Source organism: Antechinus flavipes, chromosome 3 (assembly GCF_016432865.1).
Source record: "Antechinus flavipes isolate AdamAnt ecotype Samford, QLD, Australia chromosome 3, AdamAnt_v2, whole genome shotgun sequence".
NCBI classification, from domain to species: Eukaryota; Metazoa; Chordata; class Mammalia; order Dasyuromorphia; family Dasyuridae; genus Antechinus; species Antechinus flavipes.
In genome coordinates, this window is record NC_067400.1 from 453,205,871 (window position 1) to 453,222,059 (window position 16,189).

The 16,189-nt window shown below is 35.0% G+C and overlaps 1 protein-coding gene across 1 annotated transcript in view; it reads right to left on the bottom strand.

The window, feature by feature from the left end:
• Positions 1 to 8,585: 8,585 nt before the first annotated feature.
• The window catches only part of LOC127557314 (WD repeat-containing protein 49-like), a 71,815-nt gene continuing 64,211 nt past the window's right edge, over positions 8,586 to 16,189 (bottom strand). Inside the window, exons 17-18 of the mRNA XM_051990678.1 lie at positions 10,575 to 10,669; positions 8,586 to 8,742 (exon numbers count right to left, since the gene is read on the bottom strand). Coding sequence (XP_051846638.1) covers positions 8,586 to 8,742; positions 10,575 to 10,669 — 252 coding nt within the window. The remainder of the gene's footprint in view (positions 8,743 to 10,574; positions 10,670 to 16,189) is intronic.

Genomic DNA, 16,189 nt, shown 5'->3' on the forward strand with positions numbered 1-16,189 from the left:
TTCATGGTATCCTGTTGCCTTTAAGATAAAATACAGACTACTTAACTTGGTTATGAGGCTTTCAGAAATCTAGTTTCAACTTACCTTTCCAGGCTTACTATGTATTTGTCTCCCATTCACACATTCCATGGTTTAGCCAATCTGGCCATTTAGAGCTTTTCTAAATTTTCCATCCCCACCATTCCACATTCACACAAACTGTCATACCAGAATGCATTCCTTCCTCCTAACCTTTCACAAAAGCTCAGTTCAAGAACCACCTTCCCATAAGGAGTTTTTCATGATATCCCTACTTATGAATACTCTCTTCTCAAAATATTTTGTATTTATCTCTGTAACCTATCCTGCTCATCCTCATCACCACTAGAAGGTAAGCTCCTTGAAGGTAGAGGCTATTTCACTTTTGCTCTTGTACCCGTCAAGCCTGCACACAACAGGTAAAAATATGCTAGACATGTCAGTTTATTGGATCACAGAACCACCTTTGACAATTTGTACCCACCCATTCTTCTATCTCATATCTACTATTCCCTGGATGGGGGCATTATGGAGGAGTATTCCTTGCCATTTCTAGAAATGAGGGGGTTATGCTAGATGATTTCAAACGTTCCTGTCAATTGTAACTCTGCATGAAACTTAAGCAGTTGTTTGAATGTTTTGTGGGTGGCTCTACCAAAATCCTACACATTAGAAAATGACTATCCTTCTATGGAGGTGACATCAGGCCACATTTCCCCACCTTAGAAATAAGAACTAATAGAATTCCAGGCATAGCAACATTAGCAATTGAATCTTTAATATTATGTGATTGAAAGCTCTGTATAATACAGAACAACAAATAGCTAATCCTTATACTCTCCATGCTTTGTGGTTATATTTATTATTTCTTTGGGCCATTCAGAGGGCAAGGATAGACCAGATCTGTGATTTCACTAGCATAGGTAAGAAAACTCCCTTCTCCAATGCAGACCATCAATTTCTCTGCAATTTACAATCTTTTAGGGATGCCTTGAACATTTGCCCAAGGGAAGAAAAGCATGGAAAAATGGCACACACACACAAAATTTTTAGCAACACTATTTCTTTAGAGTAATTTCTACCTAATGTATAAGAAAAGAAAGCTTTGCTCTCCTCAGGTATTTGCAGTTTTGAAATGATCTTTTATTGAGGGTTCAAAAACAGAAAATGTACCAAGCAGGGGGAATAATTGGTCCTTTTGTACATTAGCTTTCACTCTGTAAACACTAAATTTAATGTGTGATACTTTTGAAATCTCTCAGGTGTTGAGTTTTTCAATCACCAAAGATTTTATTTTATGAGTGCGTATTAGCACATGTAAGAATAGTCTAGCTCTTATTTCTCTTTCAAATATCAGAGTGGAAATTGGCAATCCACCTTCTTCCCCCCAAGTTGGAATAGCATAATTAGTATTTTAAAATTTGAAGATTTGGTTCTCATTAGCTAGAATTTCAGTATGGCTTTTTCATAATTATTGAAAAAGTTATAATTTTTCTACAGTAGTATTTTTTTAAATAAATTATCTTAAAATCCAACACCCATTCCTATTAACACTAGAGAGTATAGGAATAAATGAACTTTTCCATTAAATAGTCAGTAGCATCTATTTAAAAACATCAGCAAGCATCATATGTAATGAGGATAAATTGGAACCATTCTCAATAAGATCGGGGGTGAAACAAGGTTGCCCACTATCACCATTACTATTCAATATTATAGTCAAAATGCTAGCTTTGGCAATAAGAGAAGAAAAAGAGATTAAAGGAATTAGAGTAGGTAATGAGAAAAGCAAATTATCACTCTTTGCATATGATATGATGGTATACTTAGAGACCCTAGAGAATCAACTAAAAATAGAAGTAATTCACACTTTTAGCAAAGTTGGAGGATACAAAATAAATCCACATAAATTGTCAGCATTTGTATACTTCACTAAGAAAATCCAACAGCAAGAGATACAAAAAGAAATTCCATTTAAAATCACTGTCAATAGGATAAAATATTTGGGAATCTATCTGCCAAGGGAAAATCAGGAACTATATAAGCAAAACTCCACAAAAATAAAGTCAGATCTAAACAATTGAGAAAATATTAAGTGCTATTGGATAGCTCCAGTGAATATAATAAAGATGAAAATACTACCTAATCTATTTAGTGATATACCAATCAAACTCCCAGGAAACTATTTTACTGAATTAGAAAAAATAACAACAAAATTCATCTGGAAGAACAAAAGGTCAAGAATTTCAAGGGAATTAAAGAAAAGAAAATCAAATGAAAGTGGTCTAAATATACAAGATCTAAAACTATATTATAAAGCAATAGTCATCAAAACCATTTGGCTAAGAAATAGACTAGTTGATCAGTGGAATAGGTTAGGTTCACAGGACAAAATAGTCCTATGTATATGACTATAGCAATCTAGTGTTTGACAAACCCAAAGACCCCATCTTTTTGGGATAAGAATTAACTATTTGACAAAAACTGCTGGGAAAATTGGAAACTAGTATGGCAGAAACTAGGCATGGACCCACACATAACACACATAAGATGGTCAAAATGGATTCATGAACTAAACATAAAGAATGATATTATAAACAAACTAGAAGAACATAGGATAGTTTACCTCTCAGATGTGTGGAGGAGGAAGGAATTTGTGACCAAAGAAGAACTAGAGATCATTATTGATCACAAAATAGATAATTTTGATTATATTAAGTTAAAAAGTTTTTGTACAAACAAAACTAATTTAGACAAGATTAGAAGGGAAGCAATAAACTGGGAAAAAATTTTACAGTCAAAGTTTCTGATAAAGGCCTCATTTCCAAAATATGTAAAAAATTGGCTCAAATTTATAAGAAATCAAGCCATTCTCCAATTGATAGATGGTCAAAGGATATGAACAGACAATTTTCAGATGAAGAAATTGAAATTATTTCTAGTCACACGAAAAGGTGCTCTAAATCACTATTGATCAGAGAAATGCAAATTAAGATAACTCTGAGATACCACTTCACACCTCTGAGATTGGCTAAGATGACAGGAAAAGATAATGCTGAATGTTGGAGGGGATGTGGGAAAACTGGGACACTGATACAGTGTTGGTAGAATTGTGAATATATCCAGCCATGCTGGAAAGAGATTTGGAACTATGCTCAAAAAGTTATCAAACTATGCATACCTTTTGATCCAGTAGTGTTACTACTGGGATTATGTACCAAAGAGATCTTAAAGAAGGGAAAGGATCTGTATGTGCAAGAATGTTTGTGGCAGGTCTCTTTGTAGTGGCTAGAAACTGGAAACTGAGTGGATGCCCCTCAATTGGAGAATGGCTGAGTAAATTGTGGTATATGAATGGGATGGAATATTATTGTTCTGTAAGAAATGACCAACAGGATGGTTTCAGAAAGGCCTGGAGAGACCTACATGAACTGATGCTAAGTGAAGTGAGCAGAACCAGGAGATCATTCAACAACAAGACTATACAATAATCAATTCTGATGAATGTGGCCCTCTTCAATAATGAAATGATTTAAACCAGTTCAAAGAGCCATCTACACCCAGAGAGAGGACTGTGGGAGCTGAATGTGGACCACAACATAGCATTCTCACTCTTTCTGTTGTTGTTTGCTTGCGTTTTGTTTTCTTTCTCAGTTTTTTTCCTTCTTGATCTGATTTTTCTCGTGCAGCAAGATGACTGTATAAATATGTATACATATATTGGATTTAACATATATTTTAACATATTTAATATGTATTGGACTATCTGCCATCTAGGGGAGGGAGTGGGGGGAAGAAGGGGAAAATTTAGAACAGAAGGTTTTGCAAGGCTCAATGTTGAAAAATTACCCATGCATATGTTTTATAAATAAAAAGCTTTAATAAAAAAATTTTAAAAATAAATTATCTTTTGTTTCAATATCACTTACATTTTTCACTGTATCCCACTCCTCAACTCCTAGAAAGTCATCTTTTATAATATAAAAAGGCAAAAATGATCATCAAAATTCAGTATTATGTTGAAAAAGCTTTTTTATATGTAATATTTTATACCCATAGACATCCACTTCTACAAAGAAAAGGAAACAGGTCCTTTCTCAAGTCTCTTCTTTAGGACCTCGTCTGTTCATTATAATTTAAAGGCCATCAAGTCCCATCTCTGAAACATATTGATTGCATGACCCTTGTTAACCTCACGTAACTTCTCAGTATTCTGGAGTATCTTTTTGACTATATAAATTTCAGAAGTGCTTACCTTTTTGGTGAAGGAAGTTTCCTCATTCAGTAGTTCCCCATATCAGTGAAATGACAGGTTTAGATTCTGCCTCTTATCAAGAAAGAACAGAAAGCTCCTTAATGTACTCTCACTAAGGCATGTACATCTCAATTCCTGATTGCTAAAGCATCCCAGATGCTGACTCCTGCATGATACATTTGACTAGAGTTTTTAGCTTTGACAAGTTCAGTTGCTGCAAATTATCGTTATGATTTTCATGTATGTTTATGATTCTTTTTCACTGGAGGCATTCAAGCAAAAGCTGAGAGACCACTTCTTAGAAACATGAAAGGGGATTGCTATATTGTTGAAGAATGTGGATAATATATCTAGATCTAGATCTCGAATGCTGAGATTTCAAAACATTTTTTGTTTACCAGCTGTATCAGACTTTCTGTGTTTCCTGTTTAAAACACTAAATCCAGGTTTTTTGAAAATGCAGATGGCCATTCCACAAGGGTTTTGTTTTTCAAGAAGCATTGAGCTAAAAGGGATCTGTCTGCTTTTTCACAAGAAGGCACACATAGACAACATGATCTGGTCCCCTAATTGGTGTGGGTGCATTGTTTTGTGCTTGCGATGACTTGGACTCTTCAAAGAATTTCAATATTGTCCTAATAAGGATACAGGTAAGCTAGAAGAACTAGCTTTGCACTATGCCATCAACATTTTTCTGAACTTGACTTGTTTCAAACCACATTCAGAAGTGGAAAATTTATATCAATGTGGAAATTTTAAATCAATTATTATTGCAAGAAAGACTTATATGCCCCCTCTGTTTGTGCTGAAATGTATCAAGTCAAATTGGTGAGCATTTATTAGGCACTAAGTGCTAGGCACTGGGCTAAATGCTGGGAATTCAAGGATAAACAAACAAACCAAAAAAAAAAAAAAAAATGGCCCCTGCTGTCAAAGAGCTCACATTCTAAGTAAGGAAAGTAGTAAGTGAAGTGAATGAACAGGTCCACAAGGTAAGAATTAGCAAAAGACCAGACTACTCTCTCAAAGGAAGGGACTTTATTATAAAAACAGATGGCACAAAGCAGAATCAGAAATCTAATTGGTCTGAGGAGATAGCTTATAATAAGTATTTATTTCTCCTCCCAGGGGAGATTACCCTTTATCCATAGGTTGGTTCTTAAAATTAACAAGACTCTACTGGGGACCCAAATTTGGCAACTGCACCCTATATCCCACATCCCAAACCCCCTGCACCTGAATGGTTGGGCAACCATATCCTGCTTTTCTGTTCCCTGTGGTCACATACCCCTGCAAGAACCCACAAATGCCCCTGCTGGGGCCCACTTCAATAAGTATTTATTATGCACCAACTATGTGCCAGCTACTAGGGTTAAGTTCTTTACAAATGGTATCTTTTCATTCTCACAAAAACTATGGGGAATAAGTCTTATTATTATTCCTATTTCACAATTGAGAAAGTTAAGTCAGGCATTAAGTGATTTGCCCAGGGTGACAAAATTAGTATCTGAGACTGGATTTGAACCAAGATGCCCCAGTAGGAGGAAAATAATATATAAAAGAGAGAGAAGCTAAAGGAGCAGGGAGGAAGATTTCTAGCCATAAGAAGGCCATGGATTAGAGACATGTTCCAAATTGAGAAGACTGCTGAGATATGGTAGAGAACTCTAAAAAGTTGGGAGTGAAGCTACGAGAAGAGTGTGGACATATTAACAGATTCTGCTACAGTCTGACTTAGCTTTGTGGCTACATATAGCAAATTCTGCCTTCCATTTTCCCCAAGTTGTGGAAGTGTACTAGCTGATGTATTAAACAGGTTTTCAAGAGCCAGTGGAGTCAAAGGAGTTAATGTATTGTTCTATCACTCATTCCCCACCTTTTACTTTCCAACAAAAACACTTTTTAGAGATGCCCTAGACTTTTAGAAAATATTTTTTCCAGGTGCTTTGTCTAATTCCCTTTCTCACTTCCCTCTTCCCAGAAAATATAGAAGAGCTGTTTTTTCTTTTGTCACTGACCCTCTCACCATCAGGGAAAAAGCCTCTCCCAATCTGCTTCCTTTTTCTCACTTTTTTCTCTGCTTTTCTTTTTCTTCTGACTCTTATGTTTTTTTCTTATATTTCTTGACTTTTGCTCAATATTTCTGGCCTATTAAAACTATTAGTAGCCAATTACAGGACTCTTCTTCTAGCTGGTTAAGTGAACTTACTAATAGGGTGTCAGGATATAATTTTCATGTGTGGATTTGCTGTGTGTGTGTGTGTTTTTTGATACTGAGTACTCCCGAGAACAGTAGAGGTGAATTTCCCCTTAATTTATGTCAATTCGTGCTTCTGTGAGCCCCATCTTTGAACAATGGACCAGAATAAACTTCAATATGATATAATTTGATTAGATGTGACCTTGGACAAATCACTTTATCTCTACAGACATGTCTCCTAATTTCTTTCTCCCTCTATACTAATTCACTCAGTGATCTCATCAATTCCCATGGATTCAATTATCTTCTCTATGCTGATGATTTTTAAATCTATTTATCCAGTGACCTCCAGCCTAGTATTTCTAACTCCTATTGGACAAATAGAACTGTAGATTTCTCATTCCATCTTCTTAAAAAAGCACTTCCTGATCCTTTTGAAGTCTAGTGCATTCCCTATGAAATTATCTCTAATTTATCTTGTATACATTTTATTTGTCCAGAGTTATTTTTATGTTGTCACTCCCTTTAAGATTATGAGCTTGAGAGCAGAGACTTGTGAGTGTGTGTGGTTTTATTTTTTTGCAGTGCAAGGAATACAGTAGGTGTTTAATAAATGTTAGCCAACTGCCTGATTGTTTCCCAAACATCAATATTCTACTTTCTCTCTGCCTTTGGAAAAACTATTCTGCTTTCCTGAATCTACTTCCTCCTTTCCTAGGCTGTACCTGTAGAAAGCTTATCCTGATTCCAAAATCTCTCCTCAGAGATGACTTTCTATTTACTTTGTATATATTTTGTTGTGTTCACTTTGTTTCCCTTCAATAGAATTTATGTTGCTTGTGGGTCGCCACAATTTTATCTTTATACTGACAGTGCCTGACACGTAATAGGCATTTAACAAATGCTTGTTGAATGAATAAGTGAATAAATGAATTAATAAAATGAGGATGTTATATTATAAAATCCTTGATCAGTATCCCTTTCATCCCTGACATTCTATTGTTCAGATAGTTACATATTTGATTAATTCTCTAAGGAAATTTCATAGGACAGAAAGTTATAACAAAAAGGATTATTATGTATATTTATAATTTCTTCTCAAGGAATTTATATTTTACTATTTTGCTCTCCTGCCCTCCCTTAAGGAGTATATAACAGAAATTACTCTTTGTAGAGCTGAAAATGAACATAGTAGTGAAGAGAGGACATAATATTCTCAGGGTTAATACTGTGGGGGAATACAGGGGACAAATGGCAGTGCTGATAGGACAATTCCTTGACTTTCCCAACTCAGGGCTAAGCTGAGTATATTTCTTGGGTGGAAGGGAAGAGAAGAGAGAAAAGTTTGAATCTCAATTTGGACACTTAGACATTAATTTTAGTTATGCTTTAAAGCATGTCCATATCTGCTGAAATTATTTTATGTCTTGTTATTCTTTGACTCTTAGCAGGAAAAACTCAAATTAGGAGTTATTAACCTTTAATCTATTATGGACTCCTTTGGCAGCCTAGTGAAAACTATGGACCTTTTTTCAGAATCCTGTTTTTAATTCAAGTGCCTAAAATAAAACTCATAGGATTATAAAACACATTCTATTAGTATGAACAGATTTTTATTCACTCCTCCAATACTGAAATAAAGATGTGCTTTTTTTTCCAATCAAAGTTTACAGATCTTCTAAAATATATACCTAGAATTCATGAAGAGAGTGATTTGTGGCTCCCAAATTATCCTGGGGGGAGATAGGGAGAAAGGAAGAAAAAAAGTTACAAGATAATTTTATTATATGTTAAAAGGATAGCAAGCTGTACATAATAGATTTGCAGTTTCATATACAATCACTCCCTCCCCCAATTCTGTTATGTTATGGAAATGCTTTTTTTATTTCTAAGTTTAAAATAAAATAAATAATTAAAAAATCCAGATCTCTTGGGTTACACTCTGTTAGACTTTTTGATTTCATAGTGAATGAAAGTTGCAAGCAAAAGAAAATATTTTAAGCTTCTCTAGTATTCAAAATGAAAATATTTAAGAGGAAAAAAATATTTTAAGTTTTCCTAGCAATCAAATTCCTTAAGGAGCAGCTAAATGATCCTTCCTTTGAAATAACTTTAGTTACTCTTTTCTTCAATACCAATAACAGATAAATCTGGTTTTCTTCCTATAGATGGAATACTGGCAACCTCATGACATTTGAGTGTGTGGTAAACACTAGGCCACCCAGGGTTAAATGGCTTGTAGGAATTCTTGTTCCGTTCTTGTGGCAACCTGAAAAAAACAGAGCCATATAAAAATGTAAATTAGTATGAATGACATAGGCTAAGACTATGGGAAGCCTATTTCTTATCCTTAACATTACCTTCACAAATAATCTCCCTCCATGCCTTTCCTGTTATAGAAATAGTCAAAATGAGTTTTTCATCAGTAGCTGTGGATTTCCCATCTACTAGATATAGTCTAGATTCCAAGGAAGTCTTAGCATTCCACTAAAACTTCCATATGATAATTTTCATTAACCTCTTAAGAATTTTCATCTTAAAGAGTTTCATGTGATGCTTTTGATCATTTTCTTTTGGATATGTTCCTTAAAAGCTATAGTATTCTATAGTTTTGTCCTTTACTCATTCATCTTTATTTCTTCAATTTCTCCTAGAGACTCCTTTATCTATCATTTTCTTTTTTTCTCCATATTTCCTAATTGAGGTGTCTTTCATAAACATATCCTTGATCCTTTTGATTCCTTTGATTCATTCATTCAATCAATCAACAAGCATTTATTAAGCACCTACTAAATGCCAGGTATTATACTAGGTTTTGGGGAGACTAAAGACAAAAAAAATTTAATTATGTATGACCTCAAGGAGCTTATGGTGTTATATATGAGTTATTTCATTTGAACTTTATAGCAGTCTGGATGAGCAGAACCATGTCATAGCAAAATAAATGGAAGGATTTGAGAATGACTAGGCTGGAAAGACCTTTAAGTTTTAAAAAGGTTATCATGTAAAAAAGAAATTAAACTTTTTCTAATTGGTTCTAGGACCAATTATAGACCTAGGAGAAGTGGGTATAAGTTGAAGAAAGATGCATTTTATTGGAGAGTTAAATCCATTCACGTTTAAAATGCAATTACTAAGTTTGTATTTTGTTCCATTTAATTATTTTGCATTGACTTTGTTCTTCTCTCATTTAAGGAACCATTTGGTCCCAACATTTTGTATTGCTTACATTACTTTGAGATCTCAGTTTGTTCCCATAGACTCGTCCTTCATCCTTAAGGTTCTATTCTAGCCCAAGTTCCTTAAATTTATTTTATGTTGTTATTCTCTTTTTCTTTTAGCTCTTTTCTCTTTTATTGTTGTTGGTCAGTCATTCCATCATTCTTCATAATGATGGGGGGTTTTCTTGGCAAATAAACAATTGGAGTGGTTTGCCATTTCTATCTCCAGTGGATTAAAGTAAGAGGTGAAAGAATGACTTGCTCAAGGTCACACACCTGGCACAGCACCTAACACAGTGATATATACACATAGTATTAATAATAACTAACATTTACATAGTGCTTCAGGGCTTGCAAAATGCCTTACAAATATAATACCATGCAGTCCTCACATCAACTCTAGGATGTAGGTGTTATTGTAATTCCTTTTTTTCACATAAGGAAACTGAAGCAAAAGTTAAGTATGTTAAGTATGACTACAATTACATAGATAGTGTCTAAGGTACTTTGATTTGAATTCAGTTCTTTCTGACTCCTGACCCAGAATTCTATCCACAATGTCACCTAGATGCTTCACAGTAGACATTTAATAAGTACATACTGATTGTCTGAAGAAAAAATAGGCAAATGTTGGTGAAAAATAAATGATATTTGTCCCTTTCTATAGTCACTGGTAAGGTACACTGAACAGGTGCTAATAGCCCCAGGGGTTTTATAGATGAGGCAATAAAAGGAATGCCAAACAACTTTTACCAAGTCAGAATTATTGGTGAGAGGAAAAAACAACCCTAAACTGAAGATCAGAACCTGTGTTTGGGGAATTTTGAAGGCTTTTAGAAGCCCAGGATGTTTTTTTTTTTTTCACGTTGTATTTACTCACCTTGTTTTCTGAGGAGCTTGCATGTGAATTTCTTTGTCTATTTCAAGATCAGTGGGACGATCTTCAAGGATGCTGATGTCCAAAGTTTGTTCAGGCTAACAGAAGGAATATACATCTCACCATTCCAATAATATCAGGGAACATGAATAAGCCTTGAGGTATATAGATGAAAGCTGGAGCACTGTGCTATGTGATTGTATTGTCATTTCAATCTATCAGCTTCTACATGATATAGTTTACCAGTCAATTGTTATAGTAAAGTGAATTGCATTGAGTACAATTGGAATCTAAACTAGAATTTGCTAATTCATTGTGTGACTCTAGGCAAATGATTTAACATCTCTGGCTTCAGTTTCCTCTGGAAAACAAATGGATTGGAATTCGAATAGAGAATTTCTTGCATATGTCCTCAATTAAAAAATATATATATATATGTATATATATGTATATATATATATATGATTTTTTAATTCTAAATGCAATCTTCTTTTCCAAGGGAATAATCAGAGAACATTAATCTTTCTGCTTTAATTCTGGCTCTAATATTAGGGGATTTACACATACATATTGATGGTCCCTCAAGGACTTCAACTTTCCAGGCCTTCAATCTGCTCAGTTCCCAGGATCTCCCTCTTCTACTCCACCTCAGATACACAAAGAGATGGTCAAAACCTTGACCTGGATAACACACATACATTTTACTTCCACATTCATGAACTTTGAAATCAATTTATTTGATCATAACCTTTTAGCATTTCATCTTTCTCTCTGCCTTTACACCCCTTATCCTTGTTCTTCAACCTTACCATGACTGACAATCCTTTCATTCCTTAATTCTTTCCCAGGCCATTACCCCTTCCTTTGGCTGCTCTCTGACCATTTCTCTGTCTCAATCCCTTTGTGAACAAGGTCAGATCTACACTATCTTTTGTAATTCCTTGTCCACTTGTCTCATCACTGATCATATCCTGTCAAATACCAACATAAGATTAATCTTACCATTTTCTCTTATACCCATATTGCTAAACTGATCTGGAGAAGGCCATAAGAATAGCTCAAACTTTCACCTCTTCTATTCTCACTCCTCTCAGCTGAGGGTCATTCATATATTACTGGAAAAATATGATATCATTCAACAAGGGCTCCCTCTTCCTCCTTATTTCATACATCTCAAACATCTGTTTAATTGGGTTTGTTTCTCTGAAGGATGTATGAGATTATAATTCTATTTAACAAATTTTTTCAATTTTTATGGAATGAAAGGCTATATTGTATTGTTGTATGTTAAGAATTACTTCTCTGTCTCTCTGTAAAAAGCATCCTTAGAATACTAATAATTGTTCAGGATCATTCTTCTACCTCCTGAACATGTGTTTAATACCTAAATGTTTACCTCTATAATATCTGCATTGTGATAGGTTTACTCAGCAGCAGGAACTACCACATGAACTCAAAAAGGAGGTATTTATTTTAACAACAAATTAAATATCCTAAAAATATCTCAAACTCAATATATCCAAAACAGAACTCATTATCTTTACACCTAAATTATTCTCTTCTCTAGATTTCCCTATTGTTGTTGATGGCACTACTGCTGTCCCAGTCACCCTGTCAACCCCAATGCCATCCTTGATTCCTCTTTAACTTATTCTATTTGTACAATCTCTTTCCAAGATTTTACCTTCCTAACATTCCCCACTCTCTGCTCATAGTTACCATTTAGTGTAGAATATTATCACTTCATATATGGCAAGCAGTAACTTGCCAGTTAATCTCCCAGCCTCAAATTTCTCTCCACTCCAATATATCCTCCACTGAGCTGCTAAAATGATTTTCCCAAAGTCCACATATGACCACTTCTTCTCCCTACATACTTCTCATGCCTCTCTCTGACTATATCTAGTATACATATTCAATCAATAAACTGACCAATTAGCATTTATCAAGCACTTCTTATGTGCTGAGAAGACAAAGGAAGGCAAAAAAAAAAAGTTCCTTGTTCTGAAGGAACTCACTGTGTCTGTCATAGAAATTTAAATTCCTTCAGGGCAACAATTGAATTTTTGCCTCTTTTTTTGTATCCCCAGTGTTTAGCAACAACAATGACAAAAAATTATTAAGCAGTTACTATGTGCCACATATTGTGTTAAACTCTTGGAAATACCAACACAGAAAGAAAAGCACTTTCTGCCTCCAAGGAGCTTACATTCTAAAAGGGAAGACACATATAGAAGAAAGCTAAAAAGGCCTTGAGGAGGCAAGGTAACCATGACAGTCATGGTGGAGAAAAAAGGGCAGCAACTCAGGAGCCAGTTCAGAAAGAAAGGGAAAAGTGAATGTGACTACCCTGTGTACCTTTCTTAAAATGGAGTTTCCAAGAGAAAACTGATCAATTGACTGACCAATCAGAGAAAGAGACTACAGGGATGCAGTGATCTTCCAAGGTTAGAAGATTTCTGGGTTGTTAACCCAGGACCATAAAGTACTTAAGATGCATTATTAAATGCATCACAATAACACTATGTTGTTCTATTACTATTCTTAATATATATTAACCCAGGATCATAAAGTACTTAAGATGCATTATTAAATGCATCACAATAACACTATGTTGTTCTATTACTATTCTATATATATATATATATAGACATTGAATTGAGAAGGGTTCAGTGAGTCGTTCAGGCTCTCATAGCCTTTAAGTGTCTGAGAAGAGATTTAGAGCTTCCTGACCTCTCCAAGTTCTGTATTCTGTTGACTAGGTCATGTTGCTTCTCCATTGTGGCATTTTTCCAAACAAAGAAAATAAGGGTCCAAGATTGTATAACTGGTTAATTAGGGACAGACTAGAATTTAGTTCTCTTGATTGTCAGTCTAGATACATTAATGTTTTTTCTTTCTTGTTAGAAGAGATAGATTCACAATGACCAAGCCAACCAGTTCTAATCAGAGAATGATTTTACATAAAAATATTTCATTTTTCTTTATTTTTTTGGAAGGAATTTGAAAAGTGTTCCTGAGGAACATTGGGCCAAATTGAGCAGAACATTGATATGATGTGTCAGTTTTCATTCTGTTCATAGATTCAAAGAATTTCAGAGCTTTATTATAAAGCACCTTAGGAACCTGTAGCCCCGTAAGTATCAGGAATAAATAAATCTTTGATTGAAGGCCTCCAGAGTCTACCCATTCCATTTTTGGATAGCTCTATTAAGGTGTTTTTCCTTTCTGAATCTTACTCCTATTAGTATAGGACAGGTCTTCCTTAAGACAGCTTTTCAAACACACTTAGAGACAGCTTTTCCATCCTCCCATGTCTTTAGTTCTCCAATCTAAATATCTCTCATTTTTTCAACTAGTGCTTTTATAGAAACAATTGGCGGTCCTTTGCCATTCTGCTTGTATTTCAAAGCAAAGGCTCTCAGATATGGCTTATCCATCAACAATCCATTATACTTTTGACAAAAAATCATAGAAATTATTTATATTCTAGTCATGTGGCACCCAAACAGGGACAAGAAGAACCAGCAACATTTGAGAGGTTTTTGTGAATAGGATCATCTTCCCAGAGTTCCTTCAGTAACCCATGGATGCCTGTTCTGACTACTGTCCTCTTCTCCATTTGAAAGTTTGCCTCCATGACATCTCAAAAGATCAACACTTGCTACAACCATCCAGAAGTGATAGCACTGCTTGCATTTCTCAGTGAGTGGACTCAGAAAACAGCAAATGCACAAACTTACTGACCATGTTGTGGGGGGAAAATAATTACATCTAAAACAAAAAACAGGGAATTGTTAAGGACCATGCCTAAGTGAAGGGGCAGGTCAATTCTCCAAGAGCCTCCACAGCTGTGGATCATAAGATCTGAAGGAGTTGCAAAGCAACCTTTACTGACACAGGTGTTGCTTGTGGACTGGGAATGAAATAAATTGGAGGCAGAGGGAAGAAGAGAGAAGTCAGACAATGCAACTGCCTCTCAGTGGAGATGTCAGAGAACAGTCTCCTTGTATCGTCATCTTCCTCTAACATGAAGAGATCCATTCTACAGTTCTGAGTTAGACGTTCAGCAGCCACTGGCAAATGGTTCCCGTATCACAACAGTTATGGAGACAAAACTTATAGGAACATCTGGATCCTGAGGTGCTTTATAATAAAGCTCTGAAATTCTTTGATTTTGTGAATTAAATAAAAACTGGCACACTAAATGTAACTGCTGAAATTCTTCTCTCTGGCTACAACCTCCTTTCTCACTCTTCTAAAATATGTTTGGGTTCCAATTTTTTCCCCTCCCTTCTCTATCTTCCTCCCCACCCCAAGACAGCAAACAAACTCATATAAGTTATACATATGCATTTTAAACATATTTCCATATGAGTCATGTCAGGAAAGAAAAATCAGAACAAAAGGGGAAAACTACAAGAAAACAACAACAAGAAAATAGTATGCTTTGATTCACATTCAAGTTCCACAGTCCTTTCTCTAAATGTAGAAGGCATTTTCCATTCAAAATCTATTGAAATTGTCTTGGATCATTATACTGCTAAGAAGAACTAAGTGTGTCATAGTTGATCATCACATAATCCAGCTATTAATATCTACAGTGTTTTCCTGCTTTTCATTTCACTCAGTATCAGTTCATGTAAGTCTTTCCAGGCTCTTTTTGAAATTAGCCTATTCATCATTTCTTATAGAACAATAATATTTTATTACATTCACAAACAACAACTTGTTCAATCATTCCCCAATTGATGGGCATCCCCTCAATTTTCTAATTCTAATTCTAATCTCCAAGATTTGGAAAAGGCTGATCTCATTCCTGGAATGAACCCTCTCCTCTTCTCCATGTCATAGAATCCTTTCTGCTTTATTTTAAAACACAGATCATGTACTACTTCCTATGTGGAACCTTTTTTGATTTATCAATTATAACTGTCCTCTCTTTTTTATATGATCACAAATATATTTCCCTATCTGCTGACTATATCCCCTAGTAGAATATAAGGTCTTTGAAGACAGAGTTTGAGGGTTTGTTTGGGGTTTTTGGTCTTTGCATCCCTAGTGCCCTGCAAAATACTTTTACATATTGTAAACACTTACTAAATTTTGCATATTTGGTCTTAACTATCTGGCTTCATTTTTTCTTTTTCTTTTTGCTTTGAAATCAGTTCTTTCATTTGAATTTGTTCGCTAGTTTTCTTCAGGCCTAGTGTATTGTAAAGTTGTTCAAAGTGAAGAGTTTATTAAGAAATAAAGCCCATAATTTGACTAATTCTGTTTAACCTTTGCTTGCCCTTATTCAGAGTTTCATATTTTCTGTCTCTTTCTCTTCACCCTCCCTTCCTCCCCCTTGTAATCTGTTCTGGTCTCCACCTCCCATCCTTATTTTCTTTTTTCTTTTCTTTCTTTCCTTTCTGTTCCTTTTTTCTTTCATTTTCTTTCCTTCCTTCTTTCAACCCACTCTCTCTCCCTCCCAACCCCTGTACATCCTCTTCCTCCTTCCTCTCTCTCTCTTTTCCTTCTTCCCCTTTTCTCTCTCTTATCATATTTAAAATAAAACTGCTGTCCATAGTTCTGCATACACAACTTCTCAGTCTCCTCCACTTTTTTCCAACCTT